Below are 24,180 nucleotides of genomic sequence, written 5' to 3'. Positions count from 1 at the left end.
CCACGCACACACTCACAGAGGACACAGGCACCCCATGTAAACAGCCACGCACATACTCACAGAGGACACAGGCACCCCATGTAAACAGCCACGCACATACTCACAGAGGACACAGGCACCCCATGTAAACAGCCACGCACATACTCACAGAGGACACAGGCACCCCATGTAAACAGCCACGCACATACTCACAGAGGACACAGGCACCCCATGTAAACAGCCACGCACATACTCACAGAGGACACAGGCACCCCATGTAAACAGCCACGCACATACTCACAGAGGACACAGGCACCCCATGTAAACAGCCACGCACATACTCACAGAGGACACAAGCACCCCATGTAAACAGCCACGCACATACTCACAGAGGCACACATGCTTATGCAGATGCTTTGCAAAAATATCAATTGAAAACCTGTATGTCGTAATTTCGTTTTGTCTGGCTTTATTGAATGTTTCAGGCAGTGACTTTTCCCTGTCCAGTTTCCTCTTTCCCCTTACGCCTCTCTTACCCACTCCCCCCCCCCCCCCCCCCCACCACACTCCCTTTACCCAGCCCCGACAGCAGAAACTTCCAAGAAAATTGGTTGAGTAAAATCAACAGGGATCGAAACTGTGTTACAATAATAATAGAAACGGTTATGTGCGGACTCCATCTATTTGGGGTATTTGGGTCACAAAACTTACATGTGTTGCAGAGTAGTACTGTATATACAGTGGTACCTGTGGTTAAAGGATACGATTTGAATCAGCCATTGGCTGTAAGATTGTGATGCGTTTAACCAATGAGATACAATTCTATTCCGGACATTGTGATTGGTTGTATTGGTGCTATTATGTGCTGTGTAATTGGTACGGTACGGTGTGAGATTGTTGGCAGAGGTATAAGCAGAACTGTGACTGAGTCAGCGCAGATAGAATTGTATAGATCATCGAAGAATTTGTTTCGTACGGTTGGTTTGAAACAATGTTTTATTCATGTATTAAATATGTTCATGAAGTTTGCATTGACATGACGTCAAAACAACTGACAAGCCTACGGCGTATGGTGTTGCCTTCAACACAAACTTACAATCATTGATAGGAACATTGCAGACAGTCAAGTACAATATGCACAAAAAGTCGGTCATTTTAACAAATGTCAATTAACTAAATTTTGCTTCTTACGGCACGGTTCTATCTTTTCATGGATAGAACATGAAACTGTACATTATGATTGTATTTGCCGTGTGGACATTTGTTCTTGTGCGCAGGAGTGGCCATCAATCCTGCGGCCATCAAAAACATTTACAGTTCTGTCTGTCCATCTGTCTGTCGGTCTCTCTCTCTCTCTCTCTCTCCCTCTCTTTCGCACACACGCACACACACACACACACACACACACACACACACACACACACACACACACACACACACTACACACACACACACACACAAAGAGAATTAATCTAGCTGGAGATAAACCTGATTAAAACTCAGTGACGAAAGATCTCTTCGCCAAACCCTACTGGAAACTTCGTTCAAACCACTCCAGTAACGAGGGCAGTTAAATTGAATGTCTGCACGGCTAAGGTATAAAAAGCATCTGAATTGACGAGAGAAGACTACAATCATGTGCAAATATTCACGGCTCTTGAATAGTCCCCTGCTCCCACGACGAGTTTTGGGGAACGAAAACACCACAATGTATACGCTCGTATGTACTCACAAGTTGCATGCAGGTGTAGAGTGTATAATTATTCAGATTTGAACTCGGCGAACCCAACGAAGCCGCATAGCACATAGGTGCAATAACTTGACAATGTGGTAATCAAAAATTGAAACGAGAGACAATAATAGGCAATTAGACGGGGGGGGGGGGGGGCGGGGGGGGGGGGGGCATGACAGGGGTGTTTGAAGGACTGATAGGAGGGGGGGGGGGGGGGGGTGGAGGTTGATGTTTAGCAAACCGTGAGAACTGCACTCCTCACGCTTGCTCTATATAAGTGTCTGTTTTATGGTCAAATGCAAACACAATGAGTAAGGAATTTGTCGGAAAGCCCCGAGGTCCTGTGCCTACAGTGAAAAAACCTGTTTTGAGACCCCAAAGTTTCCCTGAGAGTCCCTCTCTTTTCAGTAAGACCCCGAATTTGATTAGACTTTCTGTTTATAACCATTGTAAACTTACCCCCATTTTAAGACTTCCTCTTTGTTATTTTAGGCCTGATCTTTTGAGGTCTTCAAAGGGGGGTTCCACTGTATCATGACGAAGCCAAAATTACGGTGTGGCAATGAGACAGGTCTTACCCACACGGATTGAATAAGGCCAAAAAAAAAGGTCTGTTTACGGTAACATGGGGTGAAAAAATAGGGTCGGTAGGTCGGCTTTTTTATTTTTTATTTTTTTTCATTTTTTCCATTTTTTTTCTCCCCTCTCTATGATGTTTCACAGTTCATTTCTTCTCATCAATCCCTGTTTTTGCCCAACATAACTATAAACAGTACTTTGAGCTTCCTTCTGTCGTCTGCTGTTTGAGCGCAAACAGCTCTATTTTGGATGCGTTGGTTTTTTTTTCAGACGATCCAAAAAAAAGATTAGGGTCGGGCCTAAAAACTAGGGTCGGTCGGGTTACCGTAAACAGACCTATTTTTTTTTGGGGGGGGGGGGTCTAAAACAAAAAACTCTCTTTGCAGAACCATCCGGCCAGTGAATCATGTACTGACGCTGTTGGAAGGTAGGACGGGGTCGAATACGAATACGAATACTTTATTAAGCATCACTCAGCATAGAAGATTCACCTCTCAACCGGCTCCGGTTTCAAAACAAAGCAGGATCCTTGTGCAATAAACGCCCTGTCACGCTGTTCATGGGACATATTCGCACTCTACTTGTTCGCGGCGAGAGGTGAAACGAGATTTTCATCACAGACAAGAAGTTGTGGTATTTTCTAAATTTTAGGCTGACCGAGAAGTGGTGGAGCATTAGCTTTCCCGAGTTTCTCAGTTCTTCAAATTTCTTCTGTGTGTGAAGGCGTTGATCGACAAACATGTACAACTTCAGTCTCGTTTTGGTGGCTCTTCTTGGTTTTGGTAAGCATTCTTGCAAATAATCTGATTTTTTTTTTCTCAAACTGATTTATTCAGAGAGAGAGGGGGAAGGGAGTTGAGAGAGAGCGGCGAGAGAGAGAGAGAGAGAGAGAGAGAGAGAGAGAGAGAGAGAGAGAGAGAGAGAGAGAGAGAGAGAAGAGAGAGAGAAGAGAGAGAGAGAGAGAGCGAGGGAGAAAAAGAGAGCGAGTGGGAGGGGAGGGGTCGAAGAGAGAGAGTGTCAGCTGATCAATGCAACACATATATCATTAAATGCTTTTTTTGTGTTCAAGACGGTGTGTAGTTAATGCGCGCGCAGTCAGTCAGTGTGTGTGTGTGTGTGTGTGTGTGTGTGTCAGTGTGTGTGTGTATGTGTGCGTGTTTTTGTGGGCGCATACACTTGCTTGCTCCAGTTGTGTGTGTGTGTGTGTGTGTGTGTGTGTGTGTGTGTGTGTGTGTGTGTGTGTGTGCGTGCCTGCGTGTGTGTGTGTGTACAGAGAGAGAGAGAGAGAGAGAGAGAGAGAGAGAGAGAGAGAGAAAGAGAGAGAGAGAAAGAGAGAGAGAGAGAGACAGAGTGAGTCATAGAGAGAGAGAGAGGGATAAGAGAAAGAGCGAGAGGGAGAGAGAGAGAGAGAGCCGAGCGAGAGAGGGAGTGTGTGTGTGTGAGAGAGAGAGAGAGACTGAAAGAGAGAGAGAGTGAAACAGAGAGAGAGTGAGACATAAAGAGAGATGGAGAGAGAGAGAGGGCGAGAAAGAGAGAGAGAGAGAGAGAGAGAGAGAGAGAGAGAGAGAGAGAGAGAGAGAGAGAGAGAGAGAGAGAGAGAGAGAGGAAGCGAGAGAGACAGAGAGAAAAAAATAGAGAAAAACAGTCATTCCGCCAGTCTGTCTTTATAATTATTTGTCTGTGTGTAAATGCTCGCGCACTGTTTGTGCCCGAAGACATTGTGAGCTTCAGTCAATCAAGTTCTGGCGGTCTTGTATTGGACTTTGTTGACTGGTTCGTTAACTTGTTTGTTTGCTTTCCTTTTTTTTTTAATCCTTTTTTTCAAATCTGTTTATTTTACTTTATTTGGCTGTTTGCGTTAATGGCACAGTAAGCCTCCCGTAAACCATCACAGACTGATACTGTCAGGCTTTTACACACAGTACAAACACCCTTCCATTTGAACGCTCACCGAACGGGAACATCCTGGCTGCTTTCCGTCGAGAGTGAGACATTTTCAAAGAATTTATTTTCGTGGACCGTCTGATCTACAATCAGGCGCCTCGATTTGCCGCTAGAACTAACTTTTAAAATCTAAATAATAAACTGACAGCTTGTAACCCAAACATTCTTAAATCATAAACGATTTATTTTTTCATCAAGACAAGATCAGTACAATTCGAAGTTTTGAAAGTTTGAAAAAAGATAGCCCGGAAGCAGCAAACGATTTTTCTGCATAGCGCTCGCTTTCTTTGAGGCCATCCGTCGCCGACAAGTTCGTGTGACTCGCAGCCGTTTGTGGCGTTTTAGAATCAGAGGTACACAATAACGTGCTATTGCAGATTCAGCAAGTGGCATTGAAATAACAAACTGACGACTAAAATTTAATTGTGAAACAAGTCGCGTAAGGCGAAAATACAACATTTAGTCAAGCTCAGTCGAACTCACAGAATGAAACTGAACGCATTGCATTTTTTTCTGCGAGACCGTACACTCGTAGCATCGTCTGTCCACCGCTCGTGGCAAAGGCAGTGAAATTAACAATCCAGAAAAGCGCGGTAGCGGTTGCGCTGAGGAGGATAGCACGCTTTTCTTTATCTTTATTCTTTTTAACTTTCAGAACGTGTTTTTAATCTAAACATATCATATCTATATGTTTTTGGAATCAGGAACGGACAAGGAATAAGATGAAATTGTTTGTAAATCGATTTCGGAAATTTAATTTTAATCATAATTTTTATATTTTTAATTTTCAGAGCTTGTTTTTAATCCGAATATAACATATTTGTATGTTTTTGGAATCAGAACATGATGAAGAATAAAATAAAAGTAATTTTGGATCGTTTTATAAAAAAATAATTTTGATTACAATTTTCAGATGTTTAATGACCAAAGCCATTAATTAATTTTTAAGCCTCCATGCTGAAATGCAAGACCGAAGTCCGGCCTTTGTCGAAGATTGCTTGTCCAAAATTTTAATCAATTTGATTGAACAATGAGGGTGTGACAGTGCCGCCTCAACTTTTACAAAAAGCCGGATATGACGTCATAAAAGACATTTATCGAAAAAATGAAAAAAATCTCTGGGGATATCACACCCAGGAACTTTCATGTAAAATTTCATAAAGATCGGTCCAGTAGTTTACTCTGAATCGCTCTACAGACACACACGCACAGACACACACACACATACACACACACACACACACACACACACACACACACACACACACATACACACACACACACACATACACCACGACCCTCGTCTCGATTCCCCCTCTATGTTAAAACATTTAGTCAAAACTTGACTAAATGTAAAAAGGAAAGTGGATCACACGGTTTCGCGATGGCTCAGGGGTTAGATAAACCACGAAATCTGGTGTGTGGTTTACGCGAGCTAAATAGCAATTCAAACGTTCCATTAATTCAATGCTATTAAATGCTATTGCAAGTGTGTTCCATAAGGTTAGAACTGCTTTTTTTCATTGGAAGATTTTAATCGTTTTGTAAACCATTTGAGACATACTGGGGCTTTAAACGTTAGTTTTCTGTGTTGACCGCCGGTTGATCTCCTTCTGGTGATGTTACATACACACTGACACGCGCCTACATAACGACACAGTTAAACACTGACACACAGTCACACAGCCACGCACACTCAGAGCCACACGCACACACACGCACACACACACACGCACACACACAACGTACACACACACACACACACACACATACCCACACACTTACACATACAGACACACACATACACAGGCACACGGCAACAACACGGAAGAGAATCAGCAAGATAGAGCTAGAGACCACCAGGAGAATAATAACGTATAACGGAAACAAGAGGGGGTTGGGGTGATGAGTTACTTGGCAAATCCGAGGCTGTTCAAATATTTAGCTCAGCTGGAATGATGCACGTTTCCTTCAAAAACACTGATATTGTCACGTTTCCACATGTAGGCTATGTGTAACATCATTAACTGAGTTTTTAAAAGAGATACACAGACTTAAAAGCCTCCGGCGTCCAGATCACACATAGGGCATGCTCGTATTACGATTGTGTACACCTACACGAATCTGTTCAGGCTTTTACATTGGATAAGAGCATTCTTCCACTTGGAGACATACCCAGAATCAACTGCGCACAGTTATATTTTTGTTGCTGAAGTAAAAGCCTGTACAGATCGTTGGCGATTTACTGATGTGATGCCGATTAAGACCGGAAGGAGGGTTTGCCATTCACTCAAACATGTTCCACGCGCGTGTACTCAGTTAAACTATTAATCCCGACAGTGTACCAGACTACAACTACCGAGTGGTTATAGCTTTACTTCAACATTCTTGTCATCTTGGCAAGGCTGTCACAGCTGCTTCCCGGCTAAGTGTCTACTTCCACCAATCAAGACTGTCTTAGTGTCTTGTGTGTGTGTGCCCCTGTGCGTCATCGATTTAAAGGCACTGTCCTTACCGTGCAAACAGTTGTTCCTAGGCTTTGTTTAGATTGGGTGAAGCTATCCCTCCACTTGGACACATGCTAAAAATCAACATCATCCTGGCTGCTTTCTATGCATATTACAATTTGGGGATGGATTAAGCTTTTCAGACTGACTCTAACTTGTGTCATTTTAGAAATAACTTCATCGAAAGATTCCCAGTCTGCCCAGTTGTTGATTTTGAATATGTGATCAAGCAGAGGCCAAATCTAAGATGGTGAGCCGAGACTATTTCAGTCACGAGAAGAACCGTGGCTTGGGGTCAATCGTCTGTGCTTCCCGGAACTTAGGGATGTTTAGCGTTCCGTTCTCACGACACGTACTACTAAATGACCCCATACGCTCATTCAGTAAGGCATATAACGCGAGAAGCAGTGCCCAACAGGATCTTTGCAAATAAACGCTTTGAAGAGATATTGTCCATGAATGACAAGCAGCAATCTGCAACGATTTCTTTTGATTTGTTACGGGCACACGCCGTTGAAACGATTTACATTGAAAGAAAAAACCCTTCCCGGCTCACTGTCTCATGTTTGGCCAGGCAGGGTTTTACAGGGGATAAAACCATCTCCCCACTAGGTCATATAGCAATTTTGAATGTATTGGTTAAAAACGTGATTGTTGAATGCAAAAACAGCAGTTTATGTCCTGTGATGCAAACATTCGAAACCAATGACTATATGTTCCAAGTTGCTGTACCCTCTAACATGTGCATGAACACAGCCGTGACGAGAAGACAGATAGCCAAATGAGGAGTCGTTCTTGACCATCCCAGTCCCGAGATTTTAATATGATTGAAAATGTATACATTACAGCGACAACAGCCCCAACGACATACGCCACTCAAGAACTACAACCCCTATCACTATCATAACAACCACAGCCTGAGTTACTTAGAGCCTCCGTGAAACAACAGCAACGCTTTCAACCTTCATCGAACACAAAAACAAACTACAAGGGAATTATGATACTTCCAACACGTATGCAGACTTTGTGCAACCGCTTTATGCTTATAACATGACCCTCCTAAATTAAGGTTTTACCTTATCTTATCTTATCGTTTCGTATTTTATCTTATCGTTTCGTATCGTATCATCTCTTTCTTATCTTATCTTATCGTATGGTATGGTATCTTATTTTATCTTATCTTATCTTATCTGTCTTGCACCAGCGCACAGTGGCCTATATTTTCCGAAATAGGTAGGGGCGCACTACTATCTACGTTACACCTACTGCACTTGAATCTAGCTGTCTTTCACCCACAAAATTAATGGTCATAGGTGATTCCCGAAATAAGTAGGTAAACACTTTTATTCACGACACACTGACTTCATTTGAATATGTTCGTCTTGCATAAACGAATAGCGCCACGACATTAGTAGGTGTGGCAGCCACGGTGACGCAGTATAGTCTCCCTTCACAGCAGCCTCTGCAGAGTTGTCTGCCGGCGAAGAGCGCGGGCTATTTTCGTCTACGTCGGCTGCTAAACACGTGCCTGTCAATTGTAGCGTTCTGCTTGTGATGGGGTGTGGCTGATGCTGTCTATGACGGCTTACTAGTGCCAAAACCTGGGGTTACCCATTATCACGTGATAATTACTAATTAACGCTGTCAGTTACTGTTTTCACTCGTTAGTTACTCATTTTCACAGGATAATTAGTTATTTTCACGGGAAAATGACTAACTTTTAGTTTTGGCACTAGTAATCCGTCAGGAAGTGAGCCAAAACTAAAAATTAGTAATTAACAGGTGAAAGTTAGTAATTTTCCCGGGAAAATTAGTAATTAACACGTGAAAATGGTAATTATCAAGAGAAAATTACTAATTTTCCCTTGATAATTACAATTATGAGGTTTTGGCACTAGTAAACCCTATGACGGCTTACTAGTGCCAAAACCTGGGGTTACCCATTATCACGTGATAATTACTAATAAAGTAGATGTGTACTGCCGGGCAGTACATACCCCAAGCGAAGTCGTCCATCTGTGTGTACATGATTCTCTCTCTCTCTCTCTCTCTCTCTCTCTCTCTCTCTCTCTCTCTCTCTCTCTCTCTCTCTCTCTCTCTCTCTCTGTCTTAAAATGTGTCATCGATGACGTGTTTTCATACTTGCTAATGCGGCAGGCTAATCATGACGTCAAATTGAAACTTCTTGAAGTCTCTCAGAAAGGGACATGAAAACCATGTGGGGGTTACTGGTTTGGGCTGAAAAAAAACCCAACTCCACCTAAAATTCAAGCGCCTATGGGGCTGAATTATGCAGCATAAATTGTGAAACATCAGGATATCTCACACTTTCAATTCTGCCATCATGTCAAATCTGACAACAAACCTACCCACAAAATGTCATAAATATCGGTGTAGAATTGAGACTTAACGGTTTTTAACTGCCAAAAATAAGTTTTTTTGACTGGAATAGTTTGTCTTGAAATTCAGTTTGGGACAACGGACCCACCCACTAAATTTCATAAAGATAGGTGAAAATTTAAATGTAACGGTTTTTAACTGCCAAAATTATGTTTTTCTTCTGGAAAAGTATGGAGTGAAAATCAGTTGGGGACAACGAACCTACCCACAAAATTTCATAAATATCGATGAAGAATTGAGATTTAACGGTTTTTAACTGCCAAAAATAGGGTTTTTTGTCTGGAAAAGTATGTCTTAAAATTCAGTTTGGGACAACGGACCCACCCACTAAATTTCATAAAGATAGGTGAAGAATTGAAATTTAACGTTTTTTAACTGCCAAAATTATGTCTTTCTTCTGGAAAAGTATAGAGTGAAAATCAGTTGGGGACAACGAACCTACCCACAAAATTTCATAAATATCGGTGAAGAATTGAAATTTAACGGTTTTTAACTGCCAAAATTATGTTTTTCTTCTGGAAAAGTATGGAGTGAAAATAAGTTGGGGACAACAAACCTACCTTTAAAATTTCATAAGAATCAGTGAAGAAATAGGATTTAACGATTTTTTAACGGCCTTTAAATCATTGGTGATGTCATCATAACCCAGTCGTTGTAGTTGTCGTCGTAGTTGTTGGTGTTGTTGTTGTCATGTTCGTTGTCGTGATTGTTGTTGTTCTCGTGTTGTTGTTTTTGTTGTTGTTGTTGTTGTTGTTGTTGTTGTTGTTGTTGTTGTTGTTGTCGTCGTCGTCGTCGATGTCATTTGTTGTTGTTGTTGTTATCGTCGTCGTCGTCGTCATCGTCGTCGTTGTCAGAGGTTATTTCTAAAGATTTCATTGATAGTCTTTGTTCTCGTCACCAAGACTTGCTAAGAACAAGCTTGGAACAGCAAGAGTTCCAAGAACAAGATTAGAACAACTCATTACATCATTACCAGTACGTCATTTGTATTTAGAACACACTTTAGAAAAAAACTCTTCAGCTACAAACCAGTCACCCTCACATGTCGGAGGTGTTTGTCTAAACCACTTACTGAAATGTTTTGAGGTTTAATGACCATACACATGTTGAACCGGTGAGTGTCTTCCGCTGCTTAATTCGCAAATAACTATTTTATTAAAGTCCGCTTGAAACGCTCAAAGATGAAATTCCATGTTAAAAAGTGACAAAAGTTTCACATTTTCCCGTTGTAACAGCTTCCGATGATATTATATGAAAATTCTGATCCTCTGAGAGGATTCCCCGAAACAAAATCAGTTTGTACGCCTAATTTTAATAGAATTGTCCAAACAGTGTCGCTAATATTGTGCTAAAAGATGAATTCTAGAACAATGTTCACAGACAGACACCACTTGGCAAAAAAATTTTCAGTGCTGGGAGATGAAAAAAAAAACTACCTCGCTACGCGCGGGCTTCGCCCGCGCTCCGCTTGGATTAACGCTGGCAGTTACTGTTTTCACCTGTTAGTTGCTTATTTTCACGGGAAAATTACTAATTTTTAGTTTTGGCACTAGCAATCCGTCAGGAAGTGAGCCAAAACAAAAAATTAGTAATTAACAGGTGAAAGTTAGTAATTATTCCGGGAAAATTAGTAATTTTCCCGGGAAAATTGGTAATAAACACGTGAAAATGGTAATTATTAAGGGAAAATTACTAATTTTCCCTTGATAATTACAATTCTGAGGTTTTGGCACTAGTAAGCCGTCATAGCTGTCTCCTTGTATGCTCTTGGGAACCTTTGCGTACCCATGGCAGTTTTTTTGTAGGGCTATTGAGTTAGCTCTAAAAATCTCAATCAATCAATTAATCAATCAATCAATCAATCCTGTCTCTGTCTTGCAGCCGTCAATAGCGGCACGTGCTACGCGCAATGCCCTCTAGCCAGCACGCGCATGACCTTGTTTCCAAAGCAATCAATCAATCAATCAATCCATCAACCAATCAATGAACCAATCAACCAACCAATCAATCACCCCATCCATCAATCAATCAATCCTGTCTCTGTCTTGCAGCACTGAATAGCGGCACGTGCTACCCACAAGGCCCTCCAGCCAGCACGTGCATGACCTTGTTTAGAAAGCAAGCAATCAATCAATCACTCAATCAATCAATCATGTCTCTCTCTTGCAGCCCTGAATAGTGGCATGTGTTACCCAAGTGGCCCTCCAGCCAGCACGTGCATGACCTTGTTTCCCAAACACGGCGTGGAGAGACAGACAGGACAGTCGCCCTACCTGCTGACACTCTCACAGGAAACCTATGCTCCGGGACAGAATATTACAGGTCAGTTGATACAGTGGTAAGAATACTGGTAAATTAAGGTCGGCATCCAGACTGGAATGAAATCGAATGTTGTAAGAGTCACACGCACACGCAAGCACGCGTACGCACGCACGCACGGACACGAACAAACACACACACACACACACACACACACACACACACACACACACAGGGGGTGAGGGGGGGGGGGGGGGGTAGGGAGGTTGGTTGGCCAATTACAACCATAACCATGTCGTTATTTGTAGCTGGCGATGACGCATAAAATAACACAGAATCAGCTGACGACAAAGATAAAGTGGATGGGGAAAATCAGTAACGATTCCCAATGGACAATGCCGGCTGTAGTTATATATTTGTATCATGCAGTGGAGGTCGAGGGGAACGGGAATTCAATCTTCGTCGGGTTCCAAGTGACAGCACACAGGGTGGAAAGCTCGGGCAACACAGAAGAGTTCATCGGAATGTTCACACCATCGAATGCTTCGCGGAGTCAAGTCATCTCTTGTTTGGGACAGCCTGGGGTATGTCAGGCTATTAAACAGACGGCAGAACTTTTGTTCTGTCCCTGTCTCTATAACCTGCAGGCTAGCTGGATCTATGTCTGCATGTCTGTCTGTCTGTCAGTATGTCTGTGTCTCTCTGCTCTGAGTCTGTCTGTCTGTCTGTCTGTCCGAGTCTGTCCTCTCTCTCTCTCTCTCTCTCTCTCTCTCTCTCTCTCTCTCTCTCTCTCTCTCTCTCTCTCTCTCTCTCTCTCTCTCTCAGCTGAATCATCACAGCACCGGTTAACTTTACCAGGGCGACACTATTTAAAAAGAAAATCCGTCAGATATATTGTTTACATTCCCAACTCAAGAAACAGAAAACTAGAAAGGTTATTTAATGGAACGCTTAAAGGCTTTCACATGGGATAAGGCCATCCCTCCACTTGGACACATACCAAACCACATCAGCCTGCCCCCCCGCGGGTTAGGGGGAAGAATTTACCCGATGCTCCCCAGCATGTCGTAAGAGGCGACTAACGGATTCTGTTTCTCCTTTTACCCTTGTTAAGTGTTTCTTGTATAGAATATAGTCAATGTTTGTAGGGATTTTGGTCAGGCACACTGTAAGAAATGTTGGGTCCTTTGTGCTGGAGGCTTGCGTTCTCCCAGTGAGGTCATGCATTGTACTGCGTTGCAGGCCCCTGGAGCAAATTTTTGATTAGTGCTTTTGTGAACAAGAAACAATTAACAAGTGGCTCTATCCCATCCCCCACCCCCCCCCCCCTCCCCCCCCCGTTCCCCGTCGCGATATAACCCTTCGTGGTTGAAAACGACGTTAAACACCAAATAAAGAAAGAAAGAAACATCAGCCTGCAAGACTGCTTTCTGTGCAGACTGGTGATTTGTTTTATGAATCAATTCTTTGTGACATTTAAGAAGCTACTTCATTGACGGATGGTTTTATCCCATTTTAAAGCCTTGGAAGATCTGAGGTCATGAGCAGAACTGTTTTCAGGGGAAGGACTGTGCCTTTAAGGCTTTAATGCTAGACAAAACGAAACGTTCATATATAAAGGACCTCCATTCCATTTATCGATCTTTGGAGTGGACGGAACAGACAAAACATTCGGAACGATTACAGCTTCGGATTTTGGCAGTGCTCTTTCAACGAAGCCAAGAAGCAGAATGAAGCAAAAAGGGAACATCCGAAGCAATTGTGTCTGTTTTCTCCACAAGTTACTGATCGATAAAGCGAGGACGTAATGGCTTTCATATTGTGTCTATTGTTCCACCAACTAACCTGTCTTTTTTTCGAACCGCTCTTCACAATGTCATGTTTACTAACGGAGACAGAAAGAAGAACGTACGTGTTTTTGTGTGTTCTCTTTCGCTCTGTCTCAGCGATTGGTTGTCTGTCTGACAGTCTGTCTGTCTTTCTGTCTTCCTGACTGTCTAATAATATGTACTGGGGTATATTCCAAATGTTCCAGATTAATGTGACATTTACAACATGCCGATACACTCTTTGTCAACAGTTAACGTGCATGCATGGGCACACAAGGGCAGCGCAAACATTAACATTGTGCCCATACATCTTTGTCAACAGAAAATATTGGCAAGCAGGAACAGCGCAAACATTAACATTGTGCCCATACATCTTTGTCAACAGAAAATATTGGCAAGCAGGAACAGCGCAAACATTAACATTGTGCCCATACATCTTTGTCAACAGAAAATATTGGCAAGCAAGGACATCACAAACATTAACATTGTGCCCATACATCTTTGTCAACAGAAAATATTGGCAAGCAAGAACATCGCAAACATTAACATTGTGCCCATACATCTTTGTCAACAGAAAATATTGGCAAGCAAGGACATCACAAACATTAACATTGTGCCCATACATCTTTGTCAACAGAAAATATTGGCAAGCAAGAACATCGCAAACATTAACATTGTGCCCACACATCTTTGTCAACAGAAAATATTGGCAAGCAAGAACATCACAAACATTAGCATTGTGCCCATACATCTTTGTCAACAGAAAATATTGGCAAGCAAGAACATCGCAAACATTAACAGCGTGCACATAAACTCTTTGTCAACAGAAAATGTGGGCACGCAAGGACATCACAAACATTAACATTGTGCCCATACATCTTTGTCAACAGAAAATGTTGGGCTTGGCACGCAAGGACATCGCAAACATTAACAGCGTGCACATAAATTCTTTGTCAACAGAAAATATGGGCACACAAGGTACAACTTCAAAGTCCACAGCGTGCCCATAAATTATTTGTGAAAAGACAATTTGGGGACATATAGGACATCTCCAAAATTAACATTGTGCCTATAAATTCTTTGTCAACAGAAAATGTGGGCACGCAAGGTACAACTCCAAAGTCAACAGCGTGCCCATAAATTATTGGTGAAAAGACAATTTGGGGACATATAGGACATCTCCAAAATTAACATGTGTCCATTAATTCTTTGTCAACAGAAAATGTGGGCACAGAAAGATAACTCCAACATTAACAGCGTGCCCATCAATTCTTTGTCAACAGAAAATGTGGGCACACAAAGACAACTCCAACAAGACGAAGATGACCGCCACCTGGACAGCACCAAACTCCAACCTGGGAGATCTGGAGTTCTTGTTAGTGGTGATAAGATGACAGCTATCCACACACTAATTCTCTACACCCCACTCCACCCCACCCCTATACAAACACACAGGCACATACACAATCTCACCACATAAGCAGACATACACGGGGACGAACGCATACAAACAGGCACTTACACGCAATTACAGGGCCATATTGTGTGTGTTTTATGTTTTGCTGTAAACACATGAGACAAATTGGTGTAGCACGGCAATCATCCTAAAAATTATCAATCGTTTTTACAGGACTAGCAAATTTGCACCCGCGTTCATACTCAAATGGCAGTATCTGTATCAATCATTTGTATGTATGTATGTCTGTATGCAAACTCATGCTTTTTTTTTTTAATGTTAGCCAACAATCCTATGACGGTTTTTTTTAAACTCTTTACCGGAACATTGCATAACATCTGAATAAACTCCTATAAAAATTGACGTATTTAAGGTACTAATCAAATATCGACAAAAAATCATAATAGCCAAAACATGTCATTTTTTTCATATATGTCGAGAAAGGCAAATTATTATCTACCCTGAACAGATTTTTATACGTCTGGTATGTAGGAATACTATCCCAAAAGTTTCAAAGCAATCCACCGAGTCATGGCTAGAATATGGAGCTTTTTTCATGATACCCTTCAGACATTCGCAAGCCAGCTTTAAATAAAAATCTGTTCAGGGTAGATAATAATTTGCCTTTCTCGACATATATGAAAAAAATGACATGTTTTGGCTATTATGATTTTTTGTCGATATTTGATTAGTACCTTAAATACGTCAATTTTTGTCAGGTCGGTTTTGGAGGTACCCTTATTTTAGTCACGTGATCCCTGTAAAAGAAATCTTTAATCTGAAAACAGTGCCAGATAGCCAAGCGGAGTGCCATAAATGGCATAGAAAGTCCGAATGAAATGACATTGGAATCAATGCTTCAGCTGGGGTGCGACATTTTTGCCGCAATAGTTGTTTTGCTCAGTTCATTTTGGGGATTTTGCTATAGTAAAGGTGCTTCTTTTTATTACTACACTTTTCATTATCATTTCGAAAATTCAGCACAACTCTTGATTCGAATAAAACTGATGTGGGTGCGTCCTTTGCAGCTTGACTGTGGTGCAACATAAGCTGATGTTCTGGCACAGAATTCCAAAATCTCTGCAGGCCGCTGGAGGAGCCGTTGTCGCGCCGGAACACATGGTTTGTCTCACATTATATATCATTCGATTCAAAATCTCCCAAACCGTTTGGTATTCTTTTGTGAAATGACTTCATCGCTTTTCGGCTATTGGTCAATGCATTTCGGAACTGGAGTGCCAACATAATGTCGGCGTAACACTTGAAATTAATGTTATTTGAGTTTGGTTTCCAAATTGATATGAACTGAACGAGAGCATATATAGGGTCAGTTATCAACTTAACTTACCTCTAGACAGTGAGATCGACAGAACATACAGTACACAAATACGAACAGAGAAATTCGGAAACCGACGAGTCGATACTGATCCCCTTGCTCTTGAACTCACGTGTAATATTCAAAGTCAAACTTTCTCTTTTAAACACTGACATTGAGCCCGGACAGAAACGATGGCGGGTCGGTTGTGTTCCCAAAATCTGACATATTTTGTGTTTGACCACTGCATACACCAGGTACCCAAAGTGACCGTACCCACCAGTCTCTCCCCAATGTGGACGGCATGTGGCGAGTCCAAGGGCTGCTGGCTGGTGCCAGAGTCAGGGAAGAGTTCCTGCAACGGTACCGACTGCCAGGCTGCCATATCCTACAAGAAGCAGGGCAACCTCTTTGAAGTGGAGATGGCGGTGAAAGGACAAGACAACTACATCTCTGTCGGTTTCTCTGGGGATAAAATGATGGTAAGAAAGTCACGGTTTTGTACGTTTTGGAGAGAAAGAAAAACGAGAAGAAAAAAAAACCAAGGGACTTTTCCTGTTTTAATATTTACTTATTGGTTATTACATTTTCTCAGTTAGGGTTATGGTCGCTCAGTTGGTAGAGCACCGCACTTGTGATCCTCGGCCCTTGTGATTTTGGATCCTCGTTCTAAACTACTCACTAATGCTCCCCCTCCCCCCCCCCCCCCCGGCTGATTTATGATTGCTTTGCTCTGCCGCTAACACTAATGTATTCTGTTTTCCTGTTACCCAAAAACCATGCTGTATACCGTCTAACAAAAAATCTCTGTCACAATCGCCCTCTAGCACTGAGTGCCACATTTGAGATTTTGCACTAATAGATGCATGATTTCCTAAAAACTCAAGTCATGAGGATCTAATTGAGGGAACGGGCTGGAATAGGTGGGGCCTACCGTTGTGTTGTCAGTTCGCTGCGCTGTATCCTAGGCACTGGTGTTTGCTGTCGCCTGGTGGTCTTTGCCGGGGTGCTCTTTTCCACACGTGTCACACACGTGTTCGAACCTGCAGCGGGACCCGTAGAGGCATGTGCCTTTGTTTGTGTACTGCAGGCACACCTCGACCTTCCCACTGGGTCCCACAGGTCGTCGAATACCGCCGCTTCCCATCGTGGCCTTGCCGCTTTTGTTGCCTAGAACTTGTTGGGTACGATCACGGAGAATCAGGCTGTGGACAGGTGGCGGTTGGGGGTCCCCCAAGCAAACCCGCTTAATTTTGTAGCCTGGCGCTTCCTGTACTCGTCGTCGTACAGGAGCACCGACTGCCAGCAGAATCTTGCGCCGAGCTCGCCCACCATCTCCGTATAACCGAGGTAGGCTTCGTGGTCGAAGTCCGGTGCATTCATTAGTTTTGCCATTATTTTTGCATTTGCCATGATCCAGTGGCAGGGGGATACTTTGTCCAACTTTGGTTTGTTGGCCAGCTTGAGCGTGACACCTTCCCCGAGTGTCACCTCTTCCTCCACCGCCATAGAAGCCGGTACGAAGTCAACAATTCTTAAAAATGTCTCACCTAATGAAGCGGTAGTCTGTATGGGCATCATTGTTGCCAAGAAGGCCCTGGAGCGGTGCCACTTGGTCGGCAGCACGCAACGGCCCTACCCCGTACTTCTTTTGCAGGTCTGCCACTGCCGCTTTTAATTCCACTATGTGGCCTCTTTTTAACTTGAGGCTTTCCAGGTCCTTTTCTCCTGCATATTTCAAAGCACTGAGGTTGTGAACTCCTCTTTTTCCAGAACCTCAACCACAGGTTGGGGCAGATTCTTTGCCCATGAAGTGAATTTGAACTCCATTTTTGCAGAGCTGAAAAATCGCTGAACTTGCTTGCTGGCCGCTGCGCTGCTACTAATGACTTCGGTCCTCGCTCTCTCTCGGACTCCCTTATCTGTTACCATTGTTTCATTCCAGATGCTCTCCTTCACTCGATCATCACCTCCCCCCTGCCCTCCAACCCTCTTCCATTCCCCGCATTCGTTCCCACGGGACTCTGCTGGCACTTCCTCCTGCATTACCTCTACACCCCCCCCCCTCCTCCTGCATTACCTCTACACCCCCCCCCCCCACCCTTTTGCTGCATATCTGTCTCGTTTAAATAGTTTAAATAGTTTATGGTCGCAGACCGCTCCCTCTAAACTCACACTTAATATCTACTTATTGGTTATTACATTTTCTCAGTTAGGATTATTGTCGTTCAGTTGGTAGAGCACTGAACTAAATTGTGATCCTCGGCCCGGGTCACAGGTCCGAATTCAGGCAGGGACGGACACGGGTTAACCTTATATTATGCCGACACACAGACGGTATCTATGTCCCACCCCCGTATGCGGCATGTACTGAAAGACCTCGGCACGGTTGGCCTAGTGGTAAGGCGTCCGCCCCGTGATCGGGAGGTCGTGGGTTCGAACCCCGGCCGGGTCATACCTAAGACTTTAAAATTGGTGATCTAGTGGCTGCTTCGCCTGGCGTCTGGCATTATGGGGTTAGTGCTAGGACTGGTTGGTCCGGTGTCGGAATAATGTGACTGGGTGAGACATGAAGCCTGTACGTGCTGCGACTTCTGTCTTGTGTGTGGCGCACGTTATATGTCAAAGCAGCACTGCCCTGATATGGCCCTTCCTGGTCGGCTGGGCGTTAAGCAAACAAACAAACAAACAAACAAACAAACAAACTGAAAGACCTCGATTTTCTGCCAGAGGTGCACCTAAGCAAGCATAATTATAGTACTCGTAGCACGTACGACTTTTGCCTCTGGATTTTCTCTGGGAGCCGGGAAGCGACCCGAATTTCCCAGAAATGGGAAAATTAGATAGGAATGAAATGAAATGGAATAAAACATTGTGTGTGTGTGTGTGTGTGTGTGTGTGTGTGTGTGTGTGTGTGTGTGTGTGTGTGTGTGCAGGGTGATGACCAAACTGTGTCGTGCACGGCCAACATGGGCCATGAATCTGTACAAGTGGGGTACAACCCGGATAAATACAACGACAGACAGTTTACGGTAAGCATTTAATTAGTTCTTTTTGTCTGCTAATTGCCAAGAATACGAATCATGATGATGGTAATACTATTTGTATAATTAGGTTATTGTGTTGTCCTAGACTTTTTAATTTTAAATTTTTTTTATAATGGCCTTTATTCATAGATAATAATGTAAAGCGCGGAGATTCCTGTGGTTCGCGCTTTATAAGCTGTCATTATTATTATCCTTATTATTAATGCAGTTGAATCTTGACACAAAGCCCAGCAGCCTTACGTCCTCCACCGTGTATCATTTTGTATTTTTGAGTCACTTGAGAAAAAGTGACTCTATGTAATCGGTCAGTGTTAGTCTGTCCGGCCGGCCGTCCGGCCGGCCGTCCGTAGACACCACCTTAACGTTGGACTTTTCTCGGAAACTATCAAAGCGATCGGGCTCATATTTTGTTTAGTCGTGACCTCCAATGACCTCTACACTTTAACGATGGTTTCGTTGACCTTTGACCTTTTTCAAGGTCACAGGTCAGCGTCAAAGGAAAAATTAGACATTTTATATCTTTGACAAACTTTTCTCGGAAACTATCAAAGCGATCGGGCTCATATTTTGTTTAGTCGTGACCTCCAATGACCTCTACACTTTAACGATGGTTTCGTTGACCTTTGACCTTTTTCAAGGTCACAGGTCAGCGTCAAAGGAAAAATTAGACATTTTATATCTTTGACAAAGTTCATCGGATGTGATTGAAACTTTGTAGGATTATTCTTTACATCAAAGTATTTACATCTGTAGCCTTTTACGAACGTTATCAGAAAAACAAGGGAGATAACTAGCCTTTTCTGTTCGGCAACACACAACTTAACGTTGGGCTTTTCTCGGAAACTATAAAAGTGACCGGGCTCAAATTTTATGTGAACGTGACTCATTGTGTTGTGAATAGCAATTTCTTCCTGTCCATCTGATGCCTCATATAATATTCAGAACTGCGAAAGTGACTCCATCGAGCGTTTGCTCTTCTTGTTATTTTCGTATTCTAATCATGGATGTAAGTTTAGCATTACGGCGATAACTTACAGCATTACAGCGATGTTCATACTGCAGGTGACCGTTTTTGTGCTGCCTCAGATTGTATCAGTATCTGTAATGCAGTTAAATCTTGACATAAGTGTGTCTTTTGAGCCTTTTGAATTGGACTGACTGATAATTTGGCATAGGGAGATGGGGAGAGAAATATATAAAGAGAGAGAGAGAGAAAGAGAGAGAGAGAGAGAGAGAGAGAGAGAGAGAGAGAGAGAGAGAGAGCAGGGCAGTGAGAGAGATTGGGGGCAGTGAGAGAGTGAGTGAGGGATAGAAAAAAAGGGCGAGAGGGAGAGAGAGAGAGAGAGGGGAATTAGAGAGAGAGTGAGGGGGCAGTAAGAGAGACAGAGACAGAAAGAGAGAAAAAAAACCAGCAAGAGACAGACAGACAGTCGAACAGACAGATGGACACCCAGACAGACAGACAGACAGACATAAGTGGCAAAACGTATCAGTCCCTTGACAGAATTTCTAGCTGTACATTTTCCCCCTTTAAAAAGAAATGAACAGACCATGCATGCGGCATTGCAACTTTACCAATGTAACACAAACATTCTTGTGTTTTCATTCAACGCAGATGGGAATCTCCAACTTGACCGTTGGTCAGGTGAATGGTCAAGCCTACTGTCGGTTCACTTGTGAGGCAAGTCTGACCATTGTAACTGAGACCGGTGGTAGCAAGACTTTTAATCTCAATAATGAGTTTTACCTCTTCCTTGCCTGGGGACATGTTCATGACGGTGAGTTGTTCTGTCTTTGAATTCTGCATTTTAAAAATTTCATGTTCGCACACTTATTTTGATATTTAATTGCACTTGGATATTTTTCTTCTTCGTTATTTTCATTCATACATTACATTATTTAACAATGTACTATTATTTATTATGTTTATGTATTCATTTCTGCATTTATTTGAATACCCCCCGCGGGCTAGGGGGAGTCCCATATTAGTTGGGACAAGAAAGAATTTACCCGATGCTCCCCAGCATGTCGAAAGAGGCGACTAACGGATTCTGTTTCTCCTTTTACCCTTGTTAACTGTTTCTTGTATAGAATATAGTCAATTTTTGTAAAGGTTTTAGTCAAGCAGTATGTAAGAAATGTTAAATCCTTTGTACTGGAAACTTGCATTCTCCCAGTAAGGTAATATATTGTACTACGTTGCAAGCCCCTGGAGCAAATTTTTGATTAGTGCTTTTGTGAACAAGAAACAATTGACAAGTGGCTCTATCCCATCTCCCCCCTTTCCCCGTCGCGATATAACCTTCGTGGTTGAAAACGACGTTAAACACCAAATAAAGAAAGATTTATTTGAATGAATTTTACACTTGTATTGCCGGAAGGGTTATTTAAATGCAATATTTTATTTTTATTTCAAGTTTTATAGTTGATTGATTTAAGCAATAATAATTTGTTTATTTATATTAATGAATGGTGTAAAACATATTTTTTCAACAGTTATGTGCAAACGAGAAGTTATTTTTTATATTATTATTAATCAACACACACACACATGAAATTGTAAATGTATGCAAACACTCTCGGCTTGCTCCACTGATACCAGATTTTGTTTCTGAATGGCAAACTGCAGTTTGTGGTTGAAGTTTCACAGCATAGTTTCTTGGCGTGTTGTTCTTTTCTGCTCACATACATGTTTTGTTTGCTGGTTTGCAGGAATTTGTCATCACACACACATAAAGACACACACTCACACATATAAAAACGCACACAAACATATATTACCCTTCTAAAACTGGATTTCAAATTGCTTTCACAGGCACTGACGTAATTGGTAAGCATCGTGATGCCCCAGCGATCTCATCAAAGATGATTGATCTGAAGGTCATCGTTCCAACCTCCACAGCTTCAAGAACTGCCATCTGCAACATTGTCAGCCTTTTGTTTGTGGCATTATCTCTGCTGCTAAAGACATGGTGATAACTTATGCCGTCAGTTTGAACCCTTGTTCAAAGTTGAAAATCGATGTTATCGTGGAATCTTGGTGTAACTTGATTCTTGGCGATGTTGATGCTTTTGAGATTTAGACTTAAGTAAATCATTCTCCTTGAATTTGTTTCTCTTAAATAATATTGACAATGCATGATTTAACATTCTTTTATCTTTCTATCCATACCAGAAAAGAATATAAACACTTTCATAATAAAAATAATCAGTTCTGTCCTCCTGAAAAGCAGCTTTAAACGAATTTCGCCAAATTCCACGCGACGTCGATATGTTAATGTTTATCATTACAGCCCCTGAAACTGTCCCTACTTTGGTTAAAATATTTTACAGAGTACAAATATTCAGTGTTCTGTTAACTTACAGTGACTAGAGCAGTAATATTGTGCCATCTTTTTTGTGTTGTTGTATGAACTACATTTGGACTTTGTTAATTCATGTAGCTGTGTATTTTTAGTGGTTTCTTCTTGTTATTGTTAATTCATGTAGCTGTGTATTTTTAGTGGTTTCTTCTTGTTATTGTTAATTCATGTAGCTGTGTATTTTTAGTGGTTTCTTCTTGTTATTGTTAATTCACGTAGCTGTGTATTTTTAGTGGTTTCTTCTTGTTATTGTTAATTCATGTAGCTGTGTATTTTTAGTGGTTTCTTCTTGTTATTGTTAATTCATGTAGCTGTGTATTTTTAGTGGTTTCTTCTTGTTATTGTTAATTCATGTAGCTGTGTATTTTTAGTGGTTTCTTCTTGTTATTGTTAATTCATGTAGCTGTGTATTTTTAGTGGTTTCTTCTTGTTATTGTTAATTCATGTAGCTGTGTATTTTTAGTGGTTTCTTCTTGTTATTGTTAATTCATGTAGCTGTGTATTTTTAGTGGTTTCTTCTTGTTATTGTTAATTCATGTAGCTGTGTATTTTTAGTGGTTTCTTCTTGTTATTGTTAATTCATGTAGCTGTGTATTTTTAGTGGTTTCTTCTTGTTATTGTTAATTCATGTAGCTGTGTATTTTTAGTGGTTTCTTCTTGTTATTGTTAATTCACGTAGCTGTGTATTTTTAGTGGTTTCTTCTTGTTATTGTTAATTCATGTAGCTGTGTATTTTTAGTGGTTTCTTCTTGTTATTGTTAATTCATGTAGCTGTGTATTTTTAGTGGTTTCTTCTTGTTATTGTTAATTCATGTAGCTGTGTATTTTTAGTGGTTTCTTCTTGTTATTGTTAATTCATGTAGCTGTGTATTTTTAGTGGTTTCTTCTTGTTATTGTTAATTCATGTAGCTGTGTATTTTTAGTGGTTTCTTCTTGTTATTGTTAATTCATGTAGCTGTGTATTTTTAGTGGTTTCTTCTTGTTATTGTTAATTCATGTAGCTGTGTATTTTTAGTGGTTTCTTCTTGTTATTGTTAATTCATGTAGCTGTGTATTTTTAGTGGTTTCTTCTTGTTATTGTTAATTCATGTAGCTGTGTATTTTTAGTGGTTTCTTCTTGTTATTGTTAATTCATGTAGCTGTGTATTTTTAGTGGTTTCTTCTTGTTATTGTTAATTCATGTAGCTGTGTATTTTTAGTGGTTTCTTCTTGTTATTGTTAATTCATGTAGCTGTGTATTTTTAGTGGTTTCTTCTTGTTATTGTTAATTCATGTAGCTGTGTATTTTTAGTGGTTTCTTCTTGTTATTGTTAATTCATGTAGCTGTGTATTTTTAGTGGTTTCTTCTTGTTATTGTTAATTCATGTAGCTGTGTATTTTTAGTGGTTTCTTCTTGTTATTGTTAATTCACGTAGCTGTGTATTTTTAGTGGTTTCTTCTTGTTATTGTTAATTCACGTAGCTGTGTATTTTTAGTGGTTTCTTCTTGTTATTGTTAATTCACGTAGCTGTGTATTTTTAGTGGTTTCTTCTTGTTATTGTTAATTCACGTAGCTGTGTATTTTTAGTGGTTTCTTCTTGTTATTGTTAATTCACGTAGCTGTGTATTTTTAGTGGTTTCTTCTTGTTATTGTTAATTCATGTAGCTGTGTATTTTTAGTGGTTTCTTCTTGTTATTGTTAATTCATGTAGCTGTGTATTTTTAGTGGTTTCTTCTTGTTATTGTTAATTCATGTAGCTGTGTATTTTTAGTGGTTTCTTCTTGTTATTGT

The 24,180-nt window shown here is 41.3% G+C and overlaps 1 protein-coding gene across 1 annotated transcript; it reads left to right on the top strand.

Moving 5' to 3' along the window:
• Positions 1-2,763: 2,763 nt before the first annotated feature.
• Positions 2,764-22,599, top strand: LOC138983020 (putative ferric-chelate reductase 1). Its single transcript, XM_070356420.1, has 9 exons — positions 2,764-3,072; positions 11,311-11,463; positions 11,830-11,984; positions 14,513-14,604; positions 15,714-15,807; positions 16,258-16,482; positions 18,937-19,032; positions 20,663-20,825; positions 21,863-22,599. The coding sequence occupies exons 1-9, from the start codon at positions 3,030-3,032 to the stop codon at positions 22,021-22,023; spliced, it is 1,182 nt and encodes a 393-aa protein (XP_070212521.1). The 5' UTR covers positions 2,764-3,029; the 3' UTR covers positions 22,024-22,599.
• Positions 22,600-24,180: the final 1,581 nt, after the last annotated feature.

Source organism: Littorina saxatilis, linkage group LG12 (assembly GCF_037325665.1).
Source record: "Littorina saxatilis isolate snail1 linkage group LG12, US_GU_Lsax_2.0, whole genome shotgun sequence".
Taxonomy (NCBI): domain Eukaryota; kingdom Metazoa; phylum Mollusca; class Gastropoda; order Littorinimorpha; family Littorinidae; genus Littorina; species Littorina saxatilis.
Note: the sequence above shows the minus strand (reverse complement) of the source record. Positions and strands in the feature narration are given on the sequence as shown.

Bases quoted from the DNA above. Each gene is read 5' to 3' on its own strand.
- LOC138983020 (XM_070356420.1), top strand. From the start codon at position 3,030: ATGTACAACTTCAGTCTCGTTTTGGTGGCTCTTCTTGGTTTTG. The intron at 14,605-15,713 runs GTTAGTGGTGAT...CGTCCTTTGCAG, and splicing joins CTGGGAGATCTGGAGTTCTT to CTTGACTGTGGTGCAACATA. The intron at 19,033-20,662 runs GTAAGCATTTAA...CATTCAACGCAG, and splicing joins ACAACGACAGACAGTTTACG to ATGGGAATCTCCAACTTGAC.